Source organism: Opisthocomus hoazin, chromosome 13 (assembly GCF_030867145.1).
Source record: "Opisthocomus hoazin isolate bOpiHoa1 chromosome 13, bOpiHoa1.hap1, whole genome shotgun sequence".
In the NCBI taxonomy this organism is placed as follows: domain Eukaryota; kingdom Metazoa; phylum Chordata; class Aves; order Opisthocomiformes; family Opisthocomidae; genus Opisthocomus; species Opisthocomus hoazin.
The window spans coordinates 19730154-19745421 of record NC_134426.1 but is presented as its reverse complement, the minus strand read 5'-3'; the positions used below and the strand labels follow the sequence as shown (position 1 = coordinate 19745421).

The 15268-nt window shown below is 39.8% G+C and overlaps 1 protein-coding gene across 1 annotated transcript in view; it reads left to right on the top strand.

Annotated features, from left to right (window-relative positions):
* The window catches only part of PPIL2 (peptidylprolyl isomerase like 2), a 74029-nt gene that overhangs the window by 12907 nt on the left and 45854 nt on the right, over positions 1-15268 (top strand). Inside the window, exons 6-8 of the mRNA XM_075434401.1 lie at positions 3305-3356; positions 5557-5648; positions 7430-7519. Coding sequence (XP_075290516.1) covers positions 3305-3356; positions 5557-5648; positions 7430-7519 — 234 coding nt within the window. The remainder of the gene's footprint in view (positions 1-3304; positions 3357-5556; positions 5649-7429; positions 7520-15268) is intronic.

The following is a 15268-nucleotide window of genomic DNA, read 5'->3' as shown; positions in this document are numbered from 1 at the left end:
AGTAATAAGAAATACATGAAAACAAGTACTTTAACTCATTTTAGGACTCATTCACTCCTGCTGTCTCTTCCCATGAAGTCTGGTACCCGTTTGTGGCATAATGGTCATTTCCATGGCAACAAACTGTGTGATGGTGCTTGGAAAGCTTTGACTTTTGATGGAGAATAAATTAAAGCAGATTCACCCACATGCAAGACAACCTTGTTTTTTCATGTGAAATGAGGAACTTGGAAGGCAAAAAAAATATGGTACAGGTTTTGTATATCATATTCTTTCATAGTTTGTTTCCTGTGTAACATGTAGGTCTTTCAAAATTGGACCGACTGGAAGTCCTGGCGTGCGGGCTGGACTCCCTCCTCTGCAGCTGCTCTGTGTGCAGTTTCCCGATGCTGGAGCCTGGTCACGGGCACTGAGCTGCCTTTGTAGGCCGTTGCAATCCTTTGTGGTAGATCATCACCTGGTTTTGCTGTTTTGGTTCTCCAAAGATTTCCTTTGACAAAACGCTAAATCCCCCTCTTGTCTTGCCATGCATTAAGACATGTCAATCAACTTCCTAAAATATTTTTGAGGTGTTACCCTAATTACATTTCCCCTAGATGTTTTCTCATATACAACTCTCAGTCTGTTTCTATCCCTTTTCATAAATACATTGCACAAACCACATCCTTTATCAGTAGTGGGAAGTTCCCCTCGTGATACGGCATGGGAGTGCTCGGGCATGAAGCTGTTGCCAGCTGAGCTGAAGCACAGAGCTGCTCCAAAGGGCATGAGTTGACAGACCAAGGTCATGTCTTCAACACAGGCTTGATAGGAGGCCAGGCCATAGCAATAAAAGTTTGTAATGTTCATACAGCAGTGCATGTATTTCAACTCCTATATGAAAATCGCTATTTTTTTATTCGCTATTGATGTGTAAGAGTGTATAAGTGCTGGTCTCAGTGGGGTGCGGATGCAAGCACAAGCAGCTGATGCATGAGGAGCAGCCAATGCTGAAGACTAACCTTTTTCTATGTGACCAGACGTACCATACTATTTCCCTGGGTAAGGAGTAACAGTCCATGGACTTGGCAGAACTTCTAACGATGCATCATACATTGACAGATGAAACTGTACTGCAGCTTTGCTACCTTTGAAATCTGTACGGCAGTTTAGTCTGTCTTTCCACTAAATTTCTGTCAAGGTATAAATCTCAATCTTCAGTCATGCTAAACTGTTTCTTAGGGAACTGTTTCCATTTTTGTTTAAAGATGATCCGCTCATGTATTTTGGGGATAGCTCAAGTCTGCCAGGAAGATAATTTAAAGGTCTTCCTTCAAATTATCGATGTTTCCAGCGGTTGTATTTCTAAAGAAGCCTTTTTGGGAACATAATTTTTGGGCTGTTGCACAACATGTGCACAGATGGATGCTGCTTTGTGTTAATAAGTTGTTTAGGTTGAACAGATATGTCCAGGATCTTATGTTCATTTTGGCAGCTCTGTTGTTCCACTACTACTACTTTGACAATTTTGTTCTAGTAAGAAGATAAATGAATAAAGCTCTGCATTCGCTTAGTCATTTCAGAAGCTGCCATTGCCTTTGCTGCCTTTCTTTGTACCCCAGCAGTGTGCAGATGTTGGGGTTTTGTTTTGGGGTTTTTTTTGAGAATTCACTTCAGGAAAAACAGTGGCACTGGTCTTCCATTGCCTAACTAAATATAACCTAACGTGGCCTCTTTCTTCCCATCTTATTCCTACTAGCCCTCGTTGCTCTGCTTGCTTGTAAGTTAGCGAGACTAGAGACCTTTCTGGCAGCAAAGGAGCCTGCCGGTTAGCTGAAAACAATTTGAGAAGTGCCCTCCTATAAATGAATGAGTCCAGCTGTCATAACATGTACTCTCTGAACCAAGAATATAAATTTTGATTAGGCAGAAAAAGCCCACTGACTTCGTTTCACATGATTTTGTTATCGCTCTTTGCCATAATGATTGAACTAGCAGCGTCGGCACCGCGGCTGGCAGATCTCCACTCATAGCTGTTTCTAAAGATCTGTCTGGGTTATAAAAACCTCCCTAATCTGTTCAGGTGCGTGTTTTGAGAAGAGAACCGATTGTTTCTTTTAAAAGGTCTGTGCTGTGTGTGCTTTTAACGATCAGTTTGGCAGTGAAGCTGTCTCTGACAGCTGACACAATCAAAGGGTTGTTTGGGTTTTTTTATATATCTGAGATCCTTGCGGCTTGCTGGGCTGGACTTTGTCTCCAGCTGGCTGCCCCCGTCGAGCACTGTCTAACCATCCGTCCCGGCAGGCTGTGCTGTGGTGGGGTGACCCCGGTCATGGTATGCCCCGTCATGCCAGCGATGTGCCCAGATCACGTCCTGACCCTACGAAATGACGGGCATACGTGTGCCTGCCTGGTCGTGTTACTGAAGGTGCCCTGTTATTTCGAGTGTGCTGGCAGCTTTCATGTCTTAGGGAGAGCTGTGGGGAGGCAGCAGCCTGATGGTCCAGAAATGTTTGGCACCGATACCTGTGCTCTCCCCATGTCAGAAGGCCCCTCCGGAGAGAGGGCAGCAGAGAAATGCCATAGACATTCTTCTGATGAAGTGTGGGAGAGCAGGAGCTAGCTTCAATTGCGGTGTCCTCTCTGGAGGCAGAGAACATTGCCCTCATTTTGGCAGCATGCAGGACCTCCCGACCTCGGCTGCCGTCTCTGTTCTCTCTGCTGTGCAGTTGTTACCTGGGGATTAATTGGCCCAAGCTCTACTGGGACTCCCATCAAGTCCCCAAGTGCCTCTCCAGAGAGTTTGTGCCTCTGTTTCTCTTCATTATTGCTAGTTGTCCTGTGGGCTCCACTACACATTGCCTGAAGTCAAAGAAAAATTGCAGTTATTTCAGAAAAGGTAGAGAGCTAGATCGCCAGAATGGTTTGCTGGCTTTATGATTTTCATCAGAGGTCCCTTCTGAATTGTCACCTCTGATCAGCAGCGATGATCTTTGCCTCTTAGCTTTTCATGCAGACTCCCCTTTTGGTTTGTGCTGAGACAGGGTTGTGCAGCTTCTCAAACCTATTCATTCTGCTTAGCGCTGCACTGTGTCAAACTACACCACTGTAAATAAAGGTATCCCAGTTCTCAGGCTCGGTGAGCCTTGTTTTTGTGGGCTGTCTGTGACTTAAGTTCCCAGGGTTCTGATGATTCAGACAACTTGCAATGTATTATTAATAAATTATATGCTACTAAAATCCTAACACTGATGTTACAGTTTCCTTTTATTTCCAGGGTTAGATTCTGTTGTGATTAATTTTTTTAATATTTCGTTTTCTTTAGAAACTAGATGCCAAATCACTTATAAAGCTGAATTTTGCTAAAAACAGTGAAGGTAAGTGCAGTGATTTTCTGTGGGTTTTTTTTTTACTTTCTTAGAGTGCCTTAATAAATCCTGGTTTGTCTTACTCATTGTAAAGTTGTGTAGTTTGTGTTCTCTATCATGGTTTTTATTTTTTGAGTAGGATAACTGCTACTTGTGAGTGACATGTTTACCTTTAAAGTTCTGTTTCTGTTTTTCTTTACGCTGGCGAGGTCTAATCAATTTCACTTTACTATAGCTGCTGCTGCAGTAAGGTACTGTTTAAGGAAAAAATTCGCAAAAGGCTAAATTTCTATAAGATATTATCTTTTTTTCTAAATTGCCTGTGGCATTATTTGCTACTCAGTTTTGATGAACATTTTGTTTATAAAATTAATTAGACTTAGATGAACACATGGGATTTGACGAAAAGCAGCACACAAGAAAGCAGCTTTGAGTTTTATTTCTATAGGGTTAAAGATGTAAAATCTGCCATCTAGGAGAGGATGCTAGGAATAAAAGAGTGGAGATGAATTAATCTTTTACAAGGCAGATGATGATTTATTTGAAATGAGAGTGGCAAGGATTATGTGGGAATAAAATTCTGGAGTGTCTGTCTCCTTATCTTATCGAAGTCCATAGACTTACAAGGTCGTTTCTCTAGCTGATGGATTTCTTCTGTGTTTTGTGTTCCATCTGTCTCAAGAGCAGGGTGTTAAAAAGTGATCAGTAGTCACTGTGGATAAGGTTTTTGAAAGATACTGTGTTATTGTGCTTTCCTTAAAGAAGTTCAGTTCATAATGCTGGGGTAGAATGATGGCAGCCATGCAGTCTCATAAGCCTTTTTCTTAAAAATGTGCATGCTGTGTCGTTAATAGATGAAAAGAAGATGCAACAAAAGAGGAAGAGTAAGATGTTGCATTTCTGTCTATCAGCAAACCTTTCTTTAAATCTTAACATGTAGAGTGGTTGCTATGTGCGTAGGATCTTCTCTGTTCACACCTATACAGTAAGAAAGGTCTTCAGATATTGCGGTTTCTTCCATTTAATGATCCCTCCTTAGCTGAGTACCTGCTATCCACATCAAGTGTGCGCCCTCAGCAGCTCTGCTTTTGCTAGAAATGAAAACATGGTGATTTGCTCTTTTTTATGCAGCTGTAGTGAGGCCTCAGATTTTACCAGCATGTTTCTGTATCTATCAGTTGGGCCATACCCTGATGCCTCTTCCGAAAATCCCTTTCTAAACTTCCTCTTGAATTTCAGACCCTTGTGATATGGCTTTCCTTCAGCTCTGGTGGCATGACAGAAACAGTCCTCAGCTTTTACTTGCATCTGCATGCTGGAGGTCAAATTGCCTCCTCTGGCTCATCAGTTACCGGTAAATACTCTGTAGGTGCTTCCCTCTCCCATCTTTGCAGGTGCTGTGAGCAGTCTCTGTTCTGGTCTCCCTACTGGTTTTGATTTTCAGATAGTAATTAGGAATAAAAGAGCCAAATAGGCCCACCTATTTAAAAAATCTCACCTAAAGTCCCAGTCTAGCAAACTGACAAATTATTAATAACCTTCTTCTAATTGCTTTCTGCTGAGATCATCCATACATTTTTCTTTTTTCTTGTACATTGCCTTCCATCGGTTTGCTTGTTGTTGACAGGCTTAATATTTATGCTGACCCTCTTGGGAAAATTCACAGCTTGATTAGAGCAGAAGCTGGGTTCCTTATTGAATAACGTGTTCGGATTTAATGGGATTCTGCTTGCCACATTTGAATACAAAATGCTCTCGTCTTCTAAAAGCACAACAGCTGCTATGAACTTTGTTGTAGGGTGTAAGCTAAACCTTTATTCCTGGGAACAATACTGAAAATAGAGCACTGGGCATGTTACAAGGTGCAGGCTCATGCTATCAATAAAGTTTGATTACAGCAATAACAATTACATGGTGCTACTTCATAGATCTCAAGCAAGTTGGACAAAGTTCTGTGTTGGGGGATTGAAGGCAGTAGATTTCAAAACTGTATATTCATTGCTTGCATTGTAATTCTCTTAAGAGTTACTTTTTCTATTTGGCACTGAAGAATCAAAGCGTAGTTAAAACACTGTTAAATACACACTGAAGTTACACTTTATATTAAAAATTAATGTAAATGTCCTTCACAGAGATAACAGAAATTAGCTATTTCCAAACAGTTGCAGGCACTTCATGCCAAATGTAAACTTTTTTCCGCTCCCATCAGGTAAATACCACTGTCCAGTGCTGTTTACTGTATTCACCAATAACTCTCACATTGTGGCCATCAAGACAACTGGAAATGTGTTTGCCTATGAGGTAGGTTCTCTGTTGCATTTTATGAGTAGTATTTTATACTTGATGCATTTCATTTAAGATCACAAAGTGCTTTAGAAAGGTAGGTATATTTTATTCTTGTTCTACAGCCAGGGAAATTAAAGTACTGATGAACTGACTTTACAAATTGTTGTCTGACTTTTGCATTCAAGATATGAACAACCCTAGGGTATGATTTAAAAGGCATTTTTAAAACCTTTTCCTAAGTTTATCTGCACGCACTGAATCTTGTAGACCAAAATGAGTAGCTTTTATATGCTCCTCAGTTGACTTAACAGACAAATCTTCTGTTTTCTTCTTCTGATACAGAGTCATCACCAAAACACAAATTGTCTCATTTCTATGCATACCCATGAATAAAAAAAGAGTACTTTAGCTGGAGCTGGGAAAATATCAGAGAGAATGCCTTAACTGACACTTCAAGTGCATTTTATTTCTGTTTTGTGAACATTTGTGTGAACCCAGGTGGAATTTTAGTTGTGATTTGTTTGCATAATCCTTACCATAAAAGCAAGGTTTATTTATTTTTCAGTAGCTAATAAATCTTTCAATTAATGGATCCATATCCAGTGTTGTAAAAAGTCCGAACACTGAAGTATCTGCTTTTTGAAATCTGTTGATGGGAAATTCCATTAGGACTTTTGGATACTGAAAAAGAAACAAGCTGAAACAATTTGCAATCAAGGAAAAAGTTTCATCACATTTTTGAAAACTTGCTCTGTTGTAGTTGAACTGTCTTCATTCCAGCTGTGAGAGCAGTCAAGATTAGGTTAAAATAGAAAGTATTTTCTGTTCCTTCTGGAAGCATGATGCTTTGATTGCTGTGGTTAAAAGGCAAGAATGAGTTTAAGAGTAGTCTTTGTTAAATGCTTGCCAATACTGTAAAGCTATTGCTCAGTTTGCTGCGATTTATAACACCAGGCTTCCTAAACAAGTTGTGTTGAGAGAGTCAGTTTCTCATGTGGCGTACCACTTGAAGCAATAGCATTTATCGGTTTGCTATAAGCACAGAATTAATTTATGGACTTCTGGAGGTACTAGAAAAATATTATCACTTTCATCTGAGGAGAACAGAGGACATTTGGGTGAACAAGAAAGATTCAGTCTTTTTTCAAGTAGATCTCCATAGTCGTCTCTCTGCGTGATGTATTTGTTTGTAACGACAAAGCATTTATTCCACATTGATTCTCACTACGAAATAACACGCTGCTGCTTTGTTGAGCATAATTTAATTTTCTCAGGTGAACAGAAGTGTTGCTGCAGGCTTGGTGCAGCAGTTGGGATGGGCAGAGTGTGAGGGTCTAATGCAATTCCACAGTTGTATGAACTGGCCTGGGACACACGTGTGTCTCCCCGATGGGTAGAGATATGGACCCCTTGTTAAAGCTGCCTGTCTTACACCATCTGTAAAATACTTCACTTAGAAAAATGCAAGGAAGATTATTCTTTTTTTTGGCAGTACTTTTATGATGAATTTGGTTAAAATGATATGCATAACTATGAAATGGAGTCTGTAAGGTTCTTTTTTAAAAATAAAAAACAAATCACACAAAACTGTGAAGTTTTGTAGGGATAAAAGACAAAAGCTTGCTGTCTATTAAAGCACACAATGAAAATATTGCAGCTGCCAGTTGACAATGAAGGGTGACATAGTTTTCTTTCTCATTTATACTTTAAGGTTTTATTGGTATCACATATTTACTTGTGATATTTACATATTAGAATCCAATTTTTAATATCTGTTTCTTTTGCCTGGCTGTTAGGCAGTTGAGCAGCTGAACATAAAACCGAAGAGCTACAAGGATCTCTTGACAGATGAGCCCTTCACTCGACAAGATATTGTGACACTGCAGGTAAACTTTTCTCTCTGTTACATGTCTTACTATACAGCTTTTTTGCAGAGGATGAAATGTTGCTATGTACACTGTTACAGCAGGAATCTAGAATAATTGAACAGAGAAACATTGTTCTGTGTGTCTTGGAGATGGGGAGAAGGGGAACTGTTGTGGTTTCTTTGTTATTCAGATGAGCCGCAAAGATGCCATAAAACTTAAAGCTTGACAAATCTCTAGAGTGATTATTTTGTGCCTTGTAGATAAGCAGGTTGTTCAACTTTGTAAATTGAAGGGGAAAAAAAAAAAGGTGCCCAGAAAAAGTCAAGAACGTCATGTAAAACTGTGAAATTTGACAAGTGTATTTGCTTTTGCTCACTGTTTCACTGTATCCGACTGAATATAACATCTTGTGCATAATTGTAAGTTTTAGATATGAAACTACACATGAGATTTTTGGGTTTTTTTCTGTTAATCTTACCTGAAAAATTCCTGTGACACCTCTGATTTATTGAGAGACTTAACAGAAGTGCATTGGGAGAAGACTGGATAGAGGAATGGTAAAGAGATGTTCAGAATCACCTTCAGCTCTAGACAGCCGACAGTACGTGGTCTATGTTATCAAGAGAAATGAGGTTTAGAATGTAAATTATATAAACTTTTAGGAAGTTGACATGTTACACTAAAACTGAAGTTGATTGTCCATCTTACTCTTTTGAAGATGCCTAAAAGAGTCAAAGCTTCAGAAGAACTTTTTTTTGTAGAATGTTTCTCTAAATGTAGAGTGAAATAAGCAGCAAACGAGGATTTTCCTTAAGTGCTTGTTTAATATGCTTTTCTTCTCAGCAGATACCAATCTTTTTTTTTACTGATTTTAACAGAATTAAAACCTAAATTAAAACAACATTGTAAATTTCAGATTGTAAAAGCTGGTTATTTACAGATGAAGTTTAGTATCAAAAGATCTAAAACTTTTGTTTATAAGTAGGCATCAAGGTAGATTCAAGGATCATTATTATTGGAGTCATGAGTTAGTATGCATCTCATGAACAGCTGATTGCCACTAACCAAGACTAATATAGTCTAATTTGAATAGAAAAATATTTTTCATTTATGTCTAAATTTAAATGAATTATGTCTCTTCTTCCCTACTCCCCAGTGCTGAACAGCATGTTTATAAATATTTTTCATCTGTTCTTTTGGGCTTTTGGCTGTTCAAGCTAATGCAAAAAAGTAAAATGTTTTTAATCCAATGGAAGCAAAAAACGTAGCTTTTTCAGATTGAAAGCTTCTAACACAATGTTATTTGAACGTAACTGCATGGTTGCTAAAGGATTTGGAATGGTAAAAAAACACAACAGGAGTGACTGAAAATGTTTCATGCATCAGTGTGAAAAACCAAATTATTCTGAACAAATAATTGAAGTGTGCAGTAATTTAAAAATATTTTGTTATGTTTTGTGGGTTTGGAGTTGAATGTATATGTATAAAGAGTGTGTTCCTGTTGCACACCTAGCTTTGATTTTTCATAAAAGCATACAGATGCTGTAGTCCCCTAAATTTCAAAATTCAATAGCTAGCAGTTTAGATGCTCCCTGTGTGAATTTTTATCAATATTTTCACCTTCGTTCTGTTCTTGACATGCTGGGTTTCTGTCTTGCTTGGAGGAATATGTCTGTTAACAGAAACTGAGTAGATGATGATAGTTGCCCAGTCACTGGTACAGTCATCCTGCCAGATACACAGAGGTCACAGCCATACATCACCTGTACCTCTCACGTCCATTTAGGGTGACATTCGTAATGCGTGAGTAGATTTGTTCCTCTTAAGTAAACAACTCATTATGGATTCGTGTTAACTGAACTTCTGTAGTGTACAATCTTGTCGTATATTCTTCTCAAATAAGTTTAGCTATAGCGAAGCTTCCCCCATCTTGGGATTGAACTGGAACTGATTTTGACCATCTGAATGTGTTGTTAACCAGCTAAAGTTTCACCCTTCACCCAATTAGTTCTTAAATATTTTTTTCAAAGAAGGATTTTCTACAAACAGGCTAAAATGGCTTCGGGGTGTTGCATGAGAAGTAAGAGCCATTTAATGCACTGCACAACACCCACTGCAAACTTGCAAGTATTCTTTGATTTCTCCTATTCAAATGCTGCCCTACCCTGACTTGCTTCGCTGAGGCAACCTGAAGTGGTATGACTAGCCTGGGCATTAAAATTGTTTATGTATATGTGGTATAGGAATCTGTTGTTATATTCTCACAGTATTTTCTTTGTGTAATTTGTTAAAAGACAGACCAGTGTCTCCTCTGTAAGCTGTCTGACTGACAGCACTGCAGGCGGCGTGGTGGCTTCACACTGCCAAGCTCTACCACCTGTGGCTTTGTTTCTTAGCCAGAGTTTGTGACTGCAATCTGTTGTGTTTCAATTTGTGGCTCTAGAGCTCTATCCCAAATCCTGCTTCTCTAAAAATCCTTTCAGTTCTGTGTTGAAATTTATCACTGTCGTTTTCCCATTCCCTCATGTAAACTGGGTACTGTGGTATCTGAGAGGGCTGGAATTGAGAGTGAGTTGGTAACGCTGACCCTGCTGTTTGGCAAAAAGGTAGATATAAAGGAAGTTGCTATAAAAAACATCCTTTGCTTTGCAAATAACAGCTGAATAGGACTGTCTGCAGTAGCTGTGTTTATCAATAGAAAATAGCATTTCCAAAGACTGACTCTGAACGTCCTAGGACGCAGATGGGTACCTGTGTTTGGTAGTGAAATACAACATGATAAATGGAAAATTTGAATAATGTATGTTTACAGATTACTTGTATGATCACATTTTTTCCGTATTGATACATAAAGGGCCTACAGCTGCTAGGGATGTTCTTTTACCAGCATAGCAATTGACCTCAAACTTAACCTCTCTCTTCTAATGTATATAATTAAAAACTAAACCAAAAATTTTGCTCTTTTCAGAAGAGATGGAATTGCATAAAATTCTTCATTCTGTTCTCAGTGCTAAACAGTGCTATTCAAACAGTAATCGTAATCCATCCCTGTTATCTTTTCTGGTGAGCACTATCTCAGCTGGTTGCTTTGATTTTAGTGATAGTTATTTGTGTCCTACTGCTATGAAGTTTACTTGTTAAAAAGGACAAATTATTTTGAGTCTGGAACTAAAAAAAAACAAAATCACAAATTAGTTGTTAATAACACTATCTTAGACCTATGATGTGGTTCTCTTTGTAAAGGAATCCACAGTAGTTCCTGCACTTACATATACAGAAATTGCTTTTTTCCCCCGTTGAAATGCAAATATCCTAGGGTAGAGCATGGCAGCTTTTCATCAGCATATGACAATATTATCCAGCCCCTCAGGGCACGAGGTAAAGAATAATATCATATCCTGGTGTGCAAGATACAGTACTAAAACTGGAGTGTAGTTATTCAGGCCAAAGATGTCATGGATGCTGGTTAAATATCTTGCTGATAACGACAAATACATGTGACATTATTCCACATGAAACCCTTCCTAGACACCAGCAATCTTAGTATGACTGGACTTTATGGGCTGTAGCTTTTTACCCTGAAGCTGGAATTTCGTTTTCTTAGCTGTGTGATTTTGCCACAAACTCAAGTCAAGCTTTCCATCTTCTACAGTGCAGGTGTTACTTTCTTCCAAGTTTGTCTTTCCTTACAGTTTATCATTATTTCAGATAGTTTTTCTCTCAACTGTACTAGCTCCTATCTCTTGTAAATGGAATCTTGCTGTTGTGTTTTGTCTGGTTTTCTCCTGACTCTAAACCCACTTGTATTCTTTTACCTTGAATGATGATCAGCTCAGCCTAACTTAGTGTCCCTTGGATACATCATGAATGTACTACCAGCTGACAGACAGCTGAAGTACTTCAAGATTTATTAGTTATACTTAATGGATAAGCTATGATGTAAAGCTCTGAGAGACCTGTGGGGACAGGGTATCTGTAGTAGGAAGGCTGGTACTGTTGAAGCTTGTTTGCAGTGTTCTTGCCTTCCTTTTTTGCTTCCCATTCTGGTATGTTGCTGCTCACTATTTCACTTTGCAATTGTTTTAAAGGTAGGTTTCAGTATAGCTTTGAAAGAGTTTTGACATTGTAAGATTGCATTAGACTACAGTTCAGAATTAGATGATTCTTTCAGTCCTATGTTTTGCAGGTTTTCAGCTAGTTTTCAATCTAAATGTTTAACCTAATTTGAAGTTATCTTCCAAGTAAATTTTTTGGGGAGCGTAATTCAGTGTTAGATCTCAAGGTCTGCTGTCCATCATTTAATCTTTGTGACAAAATCTGGTCAACAGTCTGGTAGAAATTATTATTAATTAGCGTCACTGTAAATTTCATGTGTGTTTCAATCATATATTTTGCAAATTATTCATTGTGTAATGAGGTGAAACTTAATAACAAGCACATAGAAGTATAATCTAGATTCCCTCCTGTAACATGGGCAGACTGAAGCAAGCGCCTGCCCCAGCTCAAGATGCGCAGAGAGGAACAGGGTCAGGTAGTGCCTTCTTGGACACAGTGGTGGCTCTGACAGCCCTGCGGACTTCTTCCCATCACAACAAGTGTGAGAGGGTACTCAGGAGACCAAAGGAAGAATGCTGCACTACCCTGGTTTCACATCCCATTTGGTAGGAAGTGTCCAGAGGAACTAAGAACAATTTCCCCTTTATACCCCTATCAATTCTTTATCCTCCACTGTGTCTCTGTTCACAAACTAGAAACCACGGCTCTCAAGTTTGTGAAGATACAGAAGAAATTATTCCTGCTCTTGGAAACTCTCAGAAGCTATTGCTGGGCTGTGTGCTGGCAGGGGAGGGGAGTTAGTGAGAAGTGTGGCTCCGCTCAACAGCAGTGCTTGCAGATAAAGCAGAGGCAGAGGTGGTTTGTTCCTCTTCGCGGGATCAATTGCAATAACCCCCCCCAAGCCTGTTGTGCCAGTGGTGATGGGCACAGTTCTCTGATGGCAGCCTGCCAAGAGCCTTCCCTGACAGATGCACACTAACAAATACATCTGCTTTGCACCACAGAAATGGAGGGGGGTTCCTGGGAGAAATAAGTAGACAAAAAAAAAGTCAGGGTAGAATGCAAAGAGATTTGCTGTCGTTAAAGGAAAAAAAAAAAGGCTTTTACTGTTATGTGCTTCCCTATGTCAATTTTATTGTTTCTGTACAGCCTAATCAGCCGTGGACAAGACATGGTTCCTGACAAGCTGTTAAACACCATTGGCATTTGTGGCAGGAAGCATAACTAATGAGCTAAGTTGGAGGTAGCTGAGGTGCACACTGTTAATTGATATTTCACTCCTCAGCTATTTCTCGTTTGCTCTTTGTGTGACAGAAGGTCAGAGCAGATTTCCTCTCGGTTGTGCGTGAGGGCTCTTGGAGGGTGAATCCTTCACCAAAGTGTGTGCAGAGTGGCTGGTAAAGTAGTGACGCACTGGGATGTGGTCAGCATATGAAGGTAACGGTCCTGGAGATAATGAGGGATGCAGCATGGCCGACCAAATGGTAAGAGAATAATCAGGCCTCAAAGAAATCACCCAGTCTAAAACTGCACTGGTTTTAACCTGCTCTTTTGCAGGGTTGTGGGTTTGGTGCTTAAGGTTAACGGAGTTTAAGCTGTTTCCCTAAGTTGGTGGAACAGGAAAATGATAGGGGGGGAAAAAAAAAGTGGAATAAAACTTGAGATTGTTTTCAGAGCTCAGCTTTCAAGAAAACGTCAAATACGAGACTTCTAATAGTTATGATAGTTCGCAACCCTTTGAATTCTGTATCTGTGTTAGTAATTTGCTAAACTTCAGTTTATGGTTTGTAACCTTAAGAAGAAAGACCCCGAGACTGCTACCCGTGGTAATTTGAATACATATTTTTAAACATGCTAAGACAAACAAAAGTAGGCCAATTTACTCTTAATGGTTCATCTTCCATTCTGGTTTCTGTGTGCTTTCAGAGAACTTATTTCTTTAGGCCTTTGGGCTTCAGGCCTTAATCTTAACAGGGCTGGGGGTCCTGCCTTTCTCTGACCATGAGTGGCTGTTAATTCATTAGAGCTCAAGGCTTTGACGACGTCAGTGTGTCTGTCTGGCTGTCCCTGCAGTGTCTCGGTTGAACTGCTGTGATTCTGTGCCCAGTAACTGTCAGGGATGCAACGAGAGGAACTTGGCAGGCTAGTTATTAATGTTTAGATAATTTTCTTCCTGAAGTGATATGTCTGAAAAATATGCGCGCTTTTTTAATTTACAGAGACATACCTTAAAAAAAGGGGTGTCTTGTGTTGTCGGCCTCATTACCATCAGTAAGGAAATGGTTTGTGTCCTCTGCAACACAGCTTGGACTGGTCAGATGTGTTTCTGCTCTTGGGGATAGTAGAAGCAAATGGAGTCTGGTGTTTAAGTTAATATTCACCACAGTACTGTCACACTTAGTATGCGCGTTTGTCTAATTCTAATCAAACTAATTCTAATCAAGCTTCTAGTGTATCATGATGCTGTATTTGGGAGGGAGGAATCAATCAGTCGACTGTTTGTCCTAGGTGTCCTGTGTAAGACGACACTCAAATTTCAACTTCAGAAACCATTTCTGAGGGTTTTTTTTACTGACAGAGGGAAACTGGTTTTGGAGTAGGTGCGTGGCTTGTCTGCCTCCTCCACGCCTGGTGAGACTTGAGACTCCTGCTTCGCAGAATCAGGAACACAAAGGAAAACACTGCACATCAAACCTTTGTCGAGGTTTCCATTTGAATAAATGGTCCACCTGAATGTGACGAAGGACCTTGTGCGAAGGACCTTGGTCTCAGTTCTGGGCTTTGGCGGGTCTCTGAGAAAGCAGAAACCGCGGCTGTGGTCTGCAAGGAGAGGGAGCTGCCCTGTGGCCTCTGCTGTCCTTCCTACCATAATGGGTGTGATGCCTATGGGAAGGTTAGCGGTGATTTGGAGAGCCCTGAAAAATCCCTTGCAGGGAAGGAGACTCTAAACATTTTTGCCAGAGTTGCTCAGCACCTGCAATTACGCTGGTTAAGGTGGTTAAATGTTTGAATGAACTACGACTGTGAAACAGTTTGGACTAATCTGGTACCCCTGAGCACAAGCCAGTTGGTTTCATAAGGCACTGGCGGTTGTGATGTCCTTTTATTTCTTTTTAAACAATCAATAAATCAGTAAATCAAGCAGCTTTATTTAGAGGAATATACTGAAGGTGTTTTCTGGTTCATCTTTACGGCTGTCTTCCGGCCTCCCTCCCATCTGTGAAAAGTCGGTTTCAGGAGTCAGTCTTGCCCTTCAGCTTTACTGTGAACAGCAGACATGTGGATTGCTGTAAATCCATTTGTCTCTATTAATATTAATACACAGATTATTTTTTTTCCGTTTCCTGGAAAGGGTAGGCAGACTTTCTTACTTCGCCTTTTGAGGTGGTACATTTATGTGCAAGGCAATGATTTCTGGCTGGGAAAGCTGCAGCTCATGATAACTGAAGAGTGTTTGGGAGGAGGCAACCTGCGTCTTCTGGAAACACACTGAGCCCTGTCTCCATGCATCTTGTTGACTGTCAGAGAGCAAGGCTGAAATTATGTCCATTCATACATATATAAATATGCATGTGAGGTAATAAATAATAAATACACCTGTGTGCTGGTGTCAGAAGATACAAAAATTATTAAAAATCAGGTCTAAATTTCCTATTCTTTAGTAGTTTTATTTAAAGATGATCTGTTTCTAATGCAAGAATTTGAAGGTAA